The 15,113-nt window shown below is 51.4% G+C and overlaps 1 protein-coding gene across 1 annotated transcript; it reads left to right on the top strand.

Moving 5' to 3' along the window:
- Nucleotides 1-7,652: 7,652 nt before the first annotated feature.
- On the top strand, nucleotides 7,653-10,048 carry TTLL2 (tubulin tyrosine ligase like 2). The gene is given in 2 exon segments (XM_005907278.2): nucleotides 7,653-8,816; nucleotides 8,819-10,048. Coding segments are annotated over 2 exon segments (1,584 nt in total). The 5' UTR covers nucleotides 7,653-7,664; the 3' UTR covers nucleotides 9,251-10,048.
- The last annotated feature ends 5,065 nt before the right edge of the window (nucleotides 10,049-15,113 follow it).

Genomic DNA, 15,113 nt, shown 5'->3' with positions numbered 1-15,113 from the left:
GAAACGGTACACATTAACAGTGAGGTGTTAACAGGCCGGAACCTGAAGGGGCTGAGTAGAGAGTTTCTGTGCGAGGCCCCGGCTTCGACAGGCTCTCTTGGGTTGAGGGCTAGAGTCCACAGGCCTGGCCCACAGGCCCCAGAAGACGGGGCGAGACTCTGGGGCAGCGTTCAGCCTTCCTGGAGGGTGCGTCCACCTGGAGTCTGCTGTGGCTTCAGTGGATAAAAAAGGCTTACTTTGGAAATGCAGATGTTTTATGTAGAAATAATATTTGTTGTGGTCCCACTAGAGTAACGCCCAGGAGATCCCCAGGGGCCTACCAGAGGCGCCCACCGCCTCTTCTCTGAGTCCTCAGGAGTGTCATCGATGGGACCACTCGGCCTCGGCCTTCATGGTCTCCTGCAGGGAAGGAAGCCCTCCAGAGTGCGGGTGAAGGAAGCTGGGGGCCCACACCCTGACCAGGCCCTGAGCCCTCGGCCTGCGTGGTCTGGAGGGAGGGAAGCCTGGGGCCCCCACCCTGACCAGGCCCCAGGGTTTGTGAGGAGAGCAAGCCGCATCACCAGTGACCCACACACCAGCATCCGGTCCTGCACCTCTCAGCTGGGCTCTGCAGCTGCCAAGGGAAGACCCCAAACCCACCCCCGGATGAGGGCCTGACGACACAGCGTTCCGTTCCCACTTGGTGCCCAGCGTTTATATGCAGCCAGTTCAGGGGCCATCGCACCCACACCTGGACATCGCAGCCACGCCTGGACATCAGCCACGCCTGGAGGGTGGCCCCTAAGTGCGCCGGCACCCAGGACCTGTCCTCCTTGAGGTGCTGGGTCCAGGGTCACTAGGATCGGTGAGCAGACATCCTGTCCTGCTGGCATAGCAGGCGGATTCTTTACTGTCTGAGCCAACAGGGAAGCCTGGGACATGGTAGAATTTCCATTTCCAGTCTGTCCCCTTCCAGCAGCATTTATGAACCATGAACACATTCTAGGGAGGCTGGGCCCAAGAGGTGTTTGGAAGTGGCCTTTGCTTTCAGGAAACTGAAGGATTTAATGATTAAATAGACTTCCTTACAATTAACACCAAAACTGGCACATGGGTGCTGTTTGAGAATAATGAAAAATTGTTCTGGGTTTAAACGATGCCAACTTTTCCTGAAAAGAACATGTACGTATGTAGTACATAGGAACTCTTTTAAAAAGTTATTATTGAAGTATAGTTAATTAACAATATCAGTTTCAAGTGTAAGAAGGAACTCTTAAGTTGGCTGACTTAAAACATAGGACAAATCAGGGACTTCCCTGGTGGTGCAGTGGTTAAGCCTTCACCTTCCAACACAGAGGTTAGGATTCAGTCCCTGGTTGGGGAGTTAAAATCCTACATGCCTTGGGGCCAGTAAATCAAAACATAAAAGAGAAGGAATATTGTAGCAAATTCAATAGACTTAAAAGAGTAGGGCAGGTAATATATAGGGAATTTGTTTAGTGTGAGAGGCACTCCGTGTTTCTATAAACTATAAACCATGACTGAAGTCTGTAGACTAAGCATCAGGAAAGGGGGATAAACAGGATGGTGACGTCTCTAAGACAAACGGTTGAGGTTGACTCGCCCCCATAAACTGGCTTCTCCATCCAGAAAAATTACGCTGGAGCCTCCAGCTAGTGCTCATTCCTGTTTGATAAAAATGGAAGGTTTTTTAAAGTTTAACTAACTTCTCAACTTGAAAATCGCTGTGCTAAGCCGTGTGAAGTGTCAGCTGTGGGTACAGATTCTACCTGCACACCAAGGTGGCATTTTAAAATATACTGACTGTGACTAATGCTAAGCCGTGTGAAATATCATCTGTGGGTACAGATTCTACCTTCACACCAAGGTGGCATTTTAAAATACACTGACGTGTGACTGAAGGTAATGCTATTAATAATAAGAAAGAAAAGGAAATCCCATTGTCTTAAGAGACGCATGAAAGTGAAGGCTTTGTAAAGGAACTCTCCAGTAATTCCCAAAAAAGGCGGGGAAAAGATTTTTGGATTTAACTTTTCAAATTGAAGTTTCAAGGCCTTTCTGCAGAAATACAGTTTTATGACTTGCATCTCGTGCACATACACGCTGTAAACAGGCTCGTCGGTCATGTCCACTGACCGACGTTTCTTATGGAACCAGACTCTCCACTTGGGTGAATCAGGGTCGCCTGAGAAGGTCCCTCTCCCCGCCCCCACACCTTCCCTCTCTCAGTTCATTGGTGAATGAAGGGCATGGTGTTAATTAGATGGTTTAATAATTTAGTGGGATCTCGTTCCCATGGAAGCAGCCCCGGGGGCAATTTGATCCTTTAAGCAGTGAAAGTGCTAAAAAAACTGTGGGGTGGGGGAAAACTAACTCCCAGTTCTTCGCTAAGGGTCTACTTTGGGAGGAAGGGAGCATGAGAGCTGGCAGTCTGACGGGCCCTGGGGGCCAGCCCTTCCTAGGAATGCTTGTGCAGAGACCAGTCTTTCGGGAGAAGCAGTGGGCCCACAGGGGCATCCCGGGAGCTGTGATTCCGGCCATGACAGAAGTGCTGTCTGGCTGATTCCCATCCCCAGAACCCATTGTGTGCTGGGATATCATCAAGGTCTAGGAAAGAGAAGCTTCCTTTATGGCCAGGACTATGTGTGACCAGGGCTGAAAGTGAAAGTCGCTCAGTCGTGTCAGACTCTTTGCGACCCCATGGACTATACAGTCCACTTCTCCAGGCCACAGTACTGGAGTGGGCAGCCTTTCCCTTCTCCAGGGGATCTTCCCAACCCATAGATGGAACCCAGATCTCCCACATTGCAGTAGATTCTTTACCAGCTGAGCCACCAGGGAAGCCCAAGAATACTGGAGTGGGCAGCCTTTCCCTTCTCCAGGGGATCTTCCCACCCAGGACTCGGGCCGGGGTCTCTTGCGCTGCAGGCAGATTCTTTATGAGCTGAGCTGTGACATCACGAGACTGGAATTACGTTCACGACCTCCTGAGCTGTGACATCACGAGGCTGTAATTACGCTCACGACCTCCTCTGTGTCTGGAATCGTCTTGCTCCTGGGCCAGCTCGTGCTCTGACAAAGTCAGCGTGTTACCTCCCACGGAAGACGTGGGACTCGGCGTGTCTGAAACGTCAGTCTCGGGGAGCCTGTTCCAAGGTTCCCTAGGCCTTGAGGCGCTCTAGTTCACACAGCTGAGTTCACGGCTGGTTCCGGCCCTGTGTGCTCGATCGTCCATCCAGATGAGGGCTTTTCATCTCAGGGACCGGGCAGCAGTGGCGTGGGGCACACACAGAGGACGCTGGCCTTGGCTGCTGCGGGGTCTGCGGAGCTCACAGCTCCCCAGAGCTGAGGGGGCTGCTGCCCGCCTCCTCCTCCAGGGACAGAGACCCACCCCTGGCTTCCATCCTCGGGGCCGGGACCCCTCTGCTTGGGGTTGCTGGCTTGGGAGCATTCCAGGATGTACCAGTCTCCAAGGGACTCTCTATGACCCACGTCCCTCCTCCCACAGAAGGGCCTCAGAGTTTGTCTCCAACCTGTTTTTCTTATTTAAATTAGAGTCTAGTTGATTTACAGTATGGTGTTAGTTTCAGGTGTACAGTGAAGTGATTCGGTTATACACACACACATATATATATCCACTCATTTTCAGATGCTTTTCCCACATAGGTCGCTGCAGAGCATTGAGCAGAGTTCCCTGAGCGGAGCAGTACGTTCCTATCGGTCGTCTATTTCATATGTAGTAGCGTGTGTATGTTAACCTCAGCCCCCAGATTACCGCTCCCTCCACCGTAACCATGTCTGTTTCTACATCTGTGGCTACTTCTGTTTTGTAAATAAGTTCCTTTGCACAGTCTTATTTAGATTCCACATGTAAATGACATTATGTGGTATTTGTCTTTCTTTTTCTGGCTTGTTTCACTGAGTGTGACAGTCTCTAGGTATACCTATGTTACTACAAATAGCACAATTGAGTTTCCTCCCGTGGATGAGTAATGCTCCACTGTATGTATGTATCACATCTTTGTTGTTGATGCATCCAGGCTGCTCCCATGTCTTGGCTATTATAGGCAGTGCTGCAGTGAACACTGGGGGTGCACGCACCTTTTCAAGTTAGGGTTTTCTCTGGAACTCTGCCCAGGAGTGGGACTGTGAGATCATATGGTCACTCTATATTTCACTTTTTAAGGAACCTGTTCTCCACAATGGTTTCACCAATTTGCATTCCAACTAACAGTGTACCTTTCTCCAAACACACCCTCTCCAGGATTTACTGTTTGTAGATTCTTTGATAATGGTCCAACCTATTTTTAATCCCTACACACATACCCTACACATATTTTTTTTAAATTCAACTATTTGCTGCTGTCAGCACCTGTGAAAACAAGGCAGGATAAACACATTTCAAGTAGCTCCAGAAGGACTTTTATTCAGGAGAAAAAGCTAAAATATGCATTTAGTTTCTCAGTGAAATTTTAGTAGAAAAGTGGATGCTTAACTGAAACGGGGTCCGAGACAGTGTGTGCACCCCCCGGGCAGCCTGCCAGGACTCGGCCTCCTTAGACGACATTCCCCCAATCACCCCACCCCAGGATGAGCCATGGCCTCCTGGGCTCCCCGGTGGGAGCAGACCCAGGCTGACAGAGCTGCCTGGGAGCAGCGTTTCCCATTTCTGTTCTCCTCCAGCTTCTCTGACCACCCCCTGCACAGGCTGGGGAAGGCTGACTCCGGCCTCTGAGCCCTGATTCCAGGTGAAGTGGGCTCTGGTCAGAACACACCTTCCTCTCTCGAGCCTCTGAGAGGTTTACTCCCAAGGTGGGAGAAGGCAGAGCTGCCAGAACCTGGACACCAGCCCAGCTGGTTTGTCTGACTCGGCATTTCTTACACCGGTTTTGTGAAATGCTACCATTAGCAGGGCACACACAGCTGAAGAGGGCATCCCGCTCAATAACGGCAACTTTCTCGGAGATAGAAAAGAAGATTTTCAACTTTGTTTAATCCAGCTTCCATCATTATTTGAGCCAGCCTCACCCCTGCCATGCACGCACACAAGTGTACACACACTCACACACACACACGGCTTGAAATACGTATTAATACCATTGAACACATTTTGAGAACATCACAATCAGTTCCAAAGACTGAATTCTGTACCAGCCACCACGGTACATGAATTCTACACGTTCCAGGTCAAAGCAGCAACGGTGCTGAAGGCACGCACGCTCGTTTTGTTGACTCTGCTCTGTTCACAAGTCTTTTGCACCCTCGTTTGGAAGCCCCTTCCTAGCCAGTTGCAGCCTTGATAGCAGAGGCAACCCACGCCCTACAGGTGGCTTCAGTTCCGAAACAAGGTCACTTGGCAACAAGCATCTCCTTTCCTCCTTGACACCTTCTCGCAGCTTCAAATACGGAGAAGAAGGTGGGTGGGCAAGTCGAGTCTCCCCACCCCTTCCTTCCTTCCCTCCCTCCTTCCATCCTTCTTTTTTTCCTTCTTTTGTTGATGAAAATTCAATTAACCATCAAGTTAGGAAGAAGAAGAAAGGGAACCTTTTTGGAGCCGAATTGAGGACTATAACCCAAGAAGTAGAGGCTCAGAATGCTCAGAGAACCAAGGCACAGTCGTGTGTATTTGAGACAAGAATTGTACATCATGACAACACACTGCTACTTTACATAAAGTTCACCAAGGAGCCATAGTCCAAGTAAACATACAGAGCACACAGCAAGTCTCCATGGCCCTCGACAGAGCTGGGAAAGAACACTCTGCTTTTATGAAGTTTCACTGCTAATGTCAGAAGGAAGTACTTTTATGAAGTTTCACTGCTAACGTCAGAAGGAAGGAAAAACTGACCTTTCTGGTTGCCCAGGCCCTCCCGTCTTTGAGGAGCTCTGGTTAACATGTAATGCGATGCACACGGCCCAGACACACACACGCACGGAATTTTATGCTTAATGTTTTTCTTGTCCTGCCTTAAAATAATAAATCTTATTTTATCACTTTCTTTCTTCTTCCCTTCTTGCCTTCCTTCCTTTCTTGTCCAGACTGGCTGCCCTGAAAATAGAGTGCATGTCACATTTACTCCTGTTCCATCAATCGGAATCTCCCAAACGCCACAGAATTTCCAGCAAATAAATTTTTGTCACTTTACATGATTAATTATGCGTGAATGATACAAATATGGTCAAAGAAACGTCAAAGTGGCCTGAACTTGGAATTTTTGGTGAGAACATAGGACTTTGGAATACTGACGTTTTCTCCCAGAGGCTGTGACTATTTTCACCTTTTTTCTAGGTCATACCAAAGCCTCAAGCTTCATCATCAGTTTTGGTTTTTCTCATAAATGATCCTTTTCTCTTTCTTTGAAAGTTTAGAAAAATGCTGAATCTTCACTTTCTGTTTCTCTTGTAAAATGTGAGGTGCAATCCTCAGACAACCATTGCTATCACAGAATGAGTTTTTAAAAACTCCAATTTTCTTTCTCAACTCTTTCTTGCAAATGAGCTGATATTTGAACAAACCGGGGGCCTCTGAAACACTGCCAGGCCCTGGCAGTATGAGGTGGGCCCTAGGAGATGGTCACAGGGGCCCGGCCCAAGTTCCTGAAACTTCTCAGGCCAAGACCCTGGCTAATCTCATAACACCACTGTTCCCAGCTTTTTACACATGCTCAGATTCACTTAACTGTAGAAACTTGGCCATTTTTGCTCTGAAGAGTGCTCGCTTTGTAGCCAACAGGGTCCACTGTGGCTCTGTGGAAGTGTGGCGGTGTCCCTGAAAGCACATTTAACTAGTTCTCGTAGAAAGAGGTGCGCCAGTGAGCTCCGAGGAGAAGAGCGTGGGGACAGGTGGGGCTGGGTCTGTAGGCAGCAGAGATGGACGCGTTTGTGCAGAGGCAAGTGTCAGCAAGAGCGGATGACGTCCTGGAGGGTACAGACCACAGGTGACCTCCGGACCCGGACTCCTGGGTGAAATCCCCACCAGGTGGCCATCAGTCCACCCAACCTCTTTTCTAACAGTATATTTTATTTTTTATTATTGACGTATAGTTGCTTTACTTCCTTCCCTGAAGTTGGGGCTTCCCTCATAGCTCAGTTGGTAAAGAATCTGCCTGCCATGCAGGAGACCCCAGTTCAATTTCTGGGTTGGGAAGATCCACTGGAGAAGGGATAGGCTACCCACTCCAGGATTCTTGGGCTTCCCTGGTGGCTCATCTGGTAAAGAATCTGCCCACAATATGGGAGACCTGGGTTTGATCCCTGGGTTGGGAAATCCCCTGGAGAAGGGAAAGGCTATACCCACTCCAGTATTCTGGCCTGGAGAATTCCATGAACTGTATAGTCCATGGGGTCACAAAGAGTCGGACACAACTGAGTGACTTTCACTTCACTTTATAATTGCTTTACAATGTTGAGTTTCTGCTGCACAGCAAAGTGACTCAGTTATATGTGTGTGTGTGTGAGTCGCTTCAGTCGCGTCCGACTCTGCAAGTGCATGGACTGTAGCCTGCCAGGCTCCTCTGTCCATGGGATTCTCCAGGCAAGAATACTGGAGTGGGCTGCCATTTATGTATGTTTGTTAATCCCGAGCTGCCTCTCCATCCCTTCCATCATTCCCTTCCTCTAACACTTTTCTGGTCATCCATTTCTAGAAAAGAAGACCTTATCAGATGGCCGAAGATGAGCCTCCAGGGGCCAGTCTGAAGCCCCTGGTGTTCCGGGTGGACGAGACCACCCCCGAGGTGGTGCAGAGTGTCCTCCTGGAGCGCGGCTGGAGCAAGTTTGACCAGCAAGAGCGGAACATGGAGGACTGGAACCTCTACTGGAGGACCTCCTCCTTCCGGATGGCTGAGCATGTCAACGTCAAGCCCTGGCAGTGCCTGAACCACCACCCGGGCACCACCAGGCTCACCAGGAAGGACCTCCTGGCCAAACACCTGCGCCACATGGAAAGGCTGTACGGCGCCCCGCTGTATGAGTTCCTCCCCCCCACGTTCGTCATGCCCAGTGACTACAGCAAGTTCGTGGCTGAGTACTTCAAGGAGAAGCAGGCGCTGGACGCCAAGCTCAGCTACTGGATTTGCAAGCCCGCAGAGCTCTCTCGAGGACGCGGAATCATCATTTTCAGTGACATTAAAAACCTGATCTTTGCCGACACGTGCATCATACAGAAATACATCTGCAACCCTCTACTTGTCGGGAGATACAAGTGTGACCTCCGCGTCTACGTGTGCGTCACTGGCTTCAAGCCGTTGACCATCTACATTTATCAGGAAGGCCTGGTGCGCTTTGCCACAGAAAAGTTTGACCTCGGCAATCTGCAGAACAGCTATGCCCACTTGACCAACAGCAGCATCAACAGGTCGGGGGCCTCGTATGAGAAGATCAAAGAGGTGGTGGGCAGCGGCTGCAAGTGGACCCTCAGCCGCTTCTTCTCGTACCTGCGGAGCTGGGACGTGGACGATCTGCTCCTCTGGCAGAAGATCAACCGCGTGGTGATTCTCACCGTGCTGGCCATCGCGCCCTCCGTGCCCTTCGCGGCCAACTGCTTCGAGCTCTTAGGATTCGACATCCTCATCGATGACAACTTGAAGCCGTGGCTGTTGGAGGTCAACTACAGCCCGGGCCTGTCCCTTGACTGTTCGGCGGACGTGTCCGTGAAGAGGAGGCTCATCCACGACACCATCGAGCTGATGCACTTACACAGTCTCAGAAACGAGCGGAAGGAGAGCTGTAGTGCTGCAAACGGAAGTCCCAGCGTCTCCCTCGCTCGGAAAGACAGAGGTCGGGGCCGCGACCTTCCTCACGAGTCCTTCTCAAACCCGGGAGCAGAAGAGCGTTCAGTAAGGATGGAACTCCTGGGGAGAAAGGGGTCACAGCGTGCCCTGAAAACCAGCACACCTGCCAGCCCCGAGCAGTGCTGAGCAGGCAGGAGGTACGTCCGCCGATGAGGGAGCCTCCCAAAGCCAAGCCGAAGGCCAGGGCCAGGCACCCGGCCCTCAAGACGCTCATCCCCCGCGTGTCGCTCATCCAGGCCCGCGGCCGGGAGAAGGGCCTCTCCCTGTGCGTGCAGCCGGACAGTAGCTGGGTGCCCGGTCCCCAGGCAGGCAACTTTGTTCTCATTTTTCCTTTCAACGAAGCTACTTTTGGAGCATCTAGGAACGGACTCAATGTCAGGAGGATAATTCAAGAGCTCCAGAAACTAACGCATAAGCAGTGTTCTCAAGCGGCAGAAGAGAAAACAAAAAGAAAATAGCATGACTTCTTGAAAAGCAAGAATTCCTCTGCTGGGGAAGGCAAGTGGTTCTGTGCCCACCTCAGTTACTTCCCTGGGATTAGAGCTGTCGATTCGTACATAAATATAAAACTCACAGCAGAGCACACGCGGGTGTGGTTCCGTTCCATCACATCACCGGTCTCTGCTCGAATCTCTCAGAAGAACCACACGACCCTTACCTGTACTTGGAAATGCCTTATTACAGTTATACTGTGCATTTTTAACATGAAAAAACATTGTATTTAAAAAGGTTCTTTGGTGAAAACAGTACAAGAAAGGCCAAGGGTTAGCTCTTTCTTTCTTAATAGACCATATTTTGTTCACAATTAATCTTGTGAATGATCAAACATTCATCTAGAGTGAGTTACTGAAAGCTTCCCCACAAACAGTCAAATGACTGTTCTTTATGGATCCTAGGCCCTAAATCAGACACTGTACCAAACATCTTCCCACCAGGGACGTCCATCAGCCATATTTGAAAAGTGTCCCCTCTCTGCTGGCTTTACTACTGTTGGATTCCCCTCCAGCCCTGCAAAGTCCAAAACCTGCAGATTAGGCAAGTTACCATTCCTGCCCGATAGGAGAGACATAAAGCTCCAGTATTTACTGTAAACGCTGTGCTGAGGAGCCAGACACGAAGATCTCGTGCTGCATGATTCCATTTACACGAAATGCCCAGAGCTGGCAAATCCACAGAAATAGAAAGTAGGCTGGTGGTTCCCAGGAGTTGCTGGGGGCGGGGAATGACAGCTAAATGACCGAGTTTCCTTTTGGGACAAAAATTTCCAGAAATAGAGCAGTGATGGTTGCACAACGTGTGTAAATGTTTATAAATGTGCTGAATGTCCCTCATGGTAAATTTCATCTTGTGCTTGTTTCACCACAATAAAAAAAGTTAAAGCAGGAAAAAAAAGAGACAAGATTAAATTATTGAGAGTCGGGATGCATAGCGCGTGCTGCAGGTATCGAGAGCCAAATTCAAGGAAGTAAGGACTCGGGGCTTTCCTGGCGGCCCAGCGGTTAAGACTCCACACTTGCGGTGCAGGGGACACAGATTTGATATCTGGTCAGGGAACTAAGATTTCACATGCCTCGCAGCGGGGCTTAAAAAGGAAGTGAGAAGCGTCCATTTCGAGGTAACGATGACTTCCTGTCTTGGGTGCGCGTGGAGGGGCTTCTGAAACGACCAATAACATTTTATTACTTCACCTGGACGGTTGAGAGGAAAAGACTGAAGGAAGGGAAAAAAATTACAGCAGGGTTAGTCCCGATGCTGCGACGCATCTCTTATTCACTGCCTGATTTCAGGCATCTGTCCTTTATTGCCCTCGCCTTGTTCCAGGAAAGATCGGAAGGAGTCGAGAAGATAAGTGCATCAAGGTGGTTTTGAGCTACATGTCGTCCAGGCTTCCCGGGTGGTGCTAGTGGTGAAGAACACTGCCCCCCACGCCCGCCGATGCAGGAGATAGGAGAGACACGGGTTCAATCCCTGAGTCAAGAAGACACCCTGGAGAAGGGAATGGCTGCCCACTCCAGTGTTCTTGTTAGAGAATCCCATGGACAGAGGAGCCTGGCGGGCTGCAGTCCATAGGGTCACAGAGTCAGACACGACTGAAGTGACTCAGCATTCCTCAGCCGGGCTCCTGTATTACGTCTGGCAAATAAAGACAGGAGCCTTTTCCGCAAACGTCCAGGTCATCTGATGAGACCAAAGTATGCAACATCCATCACTCAAAAACCAGACATCTCAGTCTCCCTCAGTGTTTGAAATGCTGGCTTCTCTATTACAAGCCAGCTTTTAACGACTCTTTAGAAGTGAACACGAATCTTACACAGGTGAGCAGAGCATGTGTTATTAACAAAAGATGCTCTTGTTTGTCGGAGAAGGCAACGGCACCCCACTCCAGTGCTCTTGCCTGGAGAATCCCAGGGATGGAGGAGCCTGGTAGGCTGCAGTCCATGGGGTCGCTAAGAGTCGGACACGACTGAGCGACTTCACTTTCACTTTTCACTTTCCTGCATTGGAGAAGGAAACGGCAACCCACTCCAGTGTTCTTGCCTGGAGGATCCCAGGGACGGGGCAGCCTGCTGGGCTGCCGTCTGTGGGGTCGCACAGAGTCGGACACGACTGAAGTGACGCAGCAGCAGCAGAGCTCTTGCTGGTGCATTTGGAGTTTTTCAGGCTAGAATAGCCTTGGGCCATTCAAAAATCCCAAACCTGGGCTGTACGTATCTTATAGTAAAGGGTAGGCCAATTAAACTGAAATAATAACAGACTAAGAATTTCAAAAGAGATAGGAGATGTTTTTGCTCATTTCCTAGAATGGGCATCAGGAGCACAATGTCGGGTGGGTGGGGGGATGTGGGAGGAGAGAACACAGCATCTTGCCCAAGTGGAACAGCCAGGCCCAAGTCAGGAGACTGAGGAGTTCTCTAGAAATACGTGGGCCTCCACTTTCCGAGCAGGAAGCAGGCGTGCATTTCCCTGTTTCTTCACGACGGACATCTGCAAACCTTGAGCAGAGCGCGTATGTCGGGCAGGGGAGCCCCTGAAAGGTGGGAAGGAGGCAGCCCACCAAGGACCCAGGAAACCCTGCGTGGGGGATGTCGGGGGTTCTTTTTGGCCTCATAGCCCCAAAACAACACACCAAAGGAGCGGGCAACCCAGAGAGGGAAGTGGACGTGGACCGAGGAGGCCCAGGCCTGCTCTCCAACCCGGGGACCGGTGACCGAGCAACTGCAAGAACTGTCAGTCACAGAGTCCGGGAAACAGACTGGGATCTTTGGTTCTGAGAGCCCTCCGGGGCCTGGAAGAGTCTTACCGCTGAAAGGCAAGGTTCTTGGTTCTTCTTTCGTTTCAAAACTGGATTGACTTGGGCTTAGAGGGAACCAGCAGAGAGGGAACAGGAAATCAGGATCAGAATCTTCTAGAAGGAATGAGGAACAAAGGGGTTTGTTCCCATGACCCCGAGGTCACTCTGGGCTGTGTGGGACGCCCACCTGCCAGACTCCCCTGAGCAGAGCCTCTGCGGGCACACTCCCGCCACCGCTGGACCGCAGGTGGGGAGGCCGCGGGGGCCCAGGGGTCAGAGCCCCAGGCCGGTGCATGGACAGTGGACGCTGCTGCCGTCATGGCTGCGCGGGGCCCTCTGCCCACCTGTCTCCTCACGCCTCGCCCTCTTGCTGTTCCCCGGCTGGCTGCTGACATAGCGGCCGTGGAGGCGGGGGAGGATGCCGGGCTGGGCTTCTCAGCTCCCCGAGGGGAGGACCAGCCCGGGAAGTGTTAGCTGAGCCACCCTGCCCCGCCCCCCTGCTCCTGAGATGCGGAGAAGCTGATGTCCCGCCTGAACAGGGAACAGCTGAAGTGCCCACCATCAGCCCTCCACCCTTCCCTGGAATCCATCAGAGACCGCAGCAGGACCGTGTCTTGGACCCTGTAAGTGATGCAGACTCACCTGGCCATACGGCAGGGACACCTGTGGTCTCTCATTAGCGTGGGGAGAGGGCCTCGCGCAGAAAGGCAGGGCTCCCGTGTTCCCTGCAGGGCTCCGCCCTCCTCGGACATGCAGGCTGGACCCAGGAGTCCTTCCAGGCCCAGGGCGGCCGCGCTGGGCTCCGAAGGACAGCAGTGGTGACCGGGGTGAAGATGCGGCAGGTCCCAAGGGAGGGGAGTGTCCCTGGGTGGGGTGGGGGATGCTCAGGGTGGGCTGTGGTGAGTGAGGAGGGAGCAGCCAGGAGGAGCAGCTGGTCCAGGGTCTCGGGAAGCCCAGAGCCTCACTCTGAACACACACCTTTTCCTTGAGGGACACATGGAACCGCTGAGGGCTCCCCATGGAAGCTGGGCTTTGGGGAAGCGTGCATTCTTGAGGCAGCCCCCTCCCAGGCTAGCCATGGAGGGGACCGGTCTGCTGCTGACCCTCGTCCCCACCCTCACCACACTCCTGTGACGTGCAGGCCACACGTTCAGGCAGGACGAGCTGGAGACTAGTGGGCTGCCTTTCCCAGGACCACAGAGGACCGGCCTGGGCGGGGAAGCCTGGCTCCTCCTTCAAGCCCCGACTCTGGAGCCTGTGGCTGGCTCCTACTGTTTTCCCCACATGCTCATCATCCCTGTGCTGTGAGGTTGTCGATGCCCTTCCAGCCAACTCAGTGTGCTGCAGACTGCTGCAGGTATATGGATCTATGCATGCATGCATGCTAAGTCGCTTCAGTCATGTCCGACTCTTTGCAACTCTATGACCCCCCCGGACTCCTCTGTGCATGGAATTCTCCAGGCAAGAATACTGGAGTGGGTAGTCATTTCCTTCTTCAGGGGATCTTCCTGCCCAAGGAATGGAATTCGAGTCTCCTGCCTCGACAGGCAGACACTGAGCCACTAGGGAAGCCCAGATTTAAAAGTATGTTCTAGATTTTGGAAATCAGAAGGAAATGTTTTATAAGTTTGTTATGCAGCATACCAGAACACACAGCACACACAGGCCTTCTGGGTGACCTGTCTTATTCTGACCCACGCTGTCACGTGCGTGGCTGTTGGGAAGCGTTCTGCTGGTTCGGCAGATTATCTGGTGTTTGAACAGTTTACCCACAAAATTGTATGTTACTTTCTTCCCTGATCTCCACAACAGCCAGAAGTCCTTTAACTTGGTAGAGCGGGGTTTTGTTTTGTTTGCTTTAATGACAATTTCTAGGATAAGCCAACTCAAAATAGTTGAAGCAATGAGTGGGTACATTTCTGGCTTTTCCCTGGTGGTGGTCAGAAGGTAAAGAACCTGCCTGCAGTGCAGGAGACCTGGGTTCAATCCCTGGGTTGGGAAGATCCCCTGGGAATAGCAACTCACTTCAGTACTCTTGCCGGGAGAATCCCATGGACAGAGGAGCCTGGTGGGCCAGTCCGTGGGGTCACAAAGAGTAGGATACAGCTGAACAGCTAACACGTTCACCTTTCACTTTTTCTATTTTCGGCTTTTCAGCAGTGGGTTGGTTTGGTCTGTTACATCTGACAAATGACCTCACCCCGTGGTGGCTGCCTCCTGGGTGGAAAAGGCCCGATCCAGTGTGATTGCTATAGGATGCTTTGATTTTCAAGTCAAAGCCAAGACCACACGTTGCTCTTGAGTTACTTCAAAAAGCCTCACCCAACCACTGAGGCTACCGTGGTGTGGGCACCATAGACTTTAGGACTGAAATGATCACAGGCACTAACAGATGATACTTCATTTCTGTCGCATGAAGACATGGGCACCTACAAACATCTCGTCATAAGATTTTTCAGGAAATTATTCCTTTCTTGTATTTTGGGACTCTCCATTTTAGTATAAAAATCAGTTAAATGCCAGTTTGTGTCTTATTTTCTAGGCCGCCTACAAAACAATAAAAGGGGCAACTGTCATTGCCTTGACTGTGAGATTTAAAAACACAGAGTTTCAGGAGGTGGCTTACCACCCACACAGCCGTGGGCATGAGGCCAGGTCACTCAGACCCTGGGTCGGGCTCCCTGTGGGTGCTCCTGTAGTGGTGTGAACTGGTGCCCTGAGGAAAATGGACGGGATGGTCAGGCTAAGCTGGTGTAATTCAGGAGGAGAGCACCAGGGGCCAGCTGCAGGCCGAGGTGGAGGCGCCCAGGGCCCAGGGAAGGCTGCCCGTCACGTGTAGAGCTGGTTCTTGTGATGCACAGAGAGAAAGGGGTCTGGCCGGGGCCCTGGAGTTGTTGTCGGGGAGCTTCCTGTTCTCTGGCTGCTCTAGTGTTGATGCAGCCACCTTTCCTAACAAGGAGCCCTGGACCAGGCTGTCTCTTCCTTTATAATTTCTGGATGACTTGGGTAGTCCTCAAGTTTTACACGAT

This window comes from Bos mutus, chromosome 9, assembly GCF_027580195.1.
Source record: "Bos mutus isolate GX-2022 chromosome 9, NWIPB_WYAK_1.1, whole genome shotgun sequence".
Lineage (NCBI taxonomy): Eukaryota > Metazoa > Chordata > Mammalia > Artiodactyla > Bovidae > Bos > Bos mutus.
Note: the sequence above shows the minus strand (reverse complement) of the source record. Positions and strands in the feature narration are given on the sequence as shown.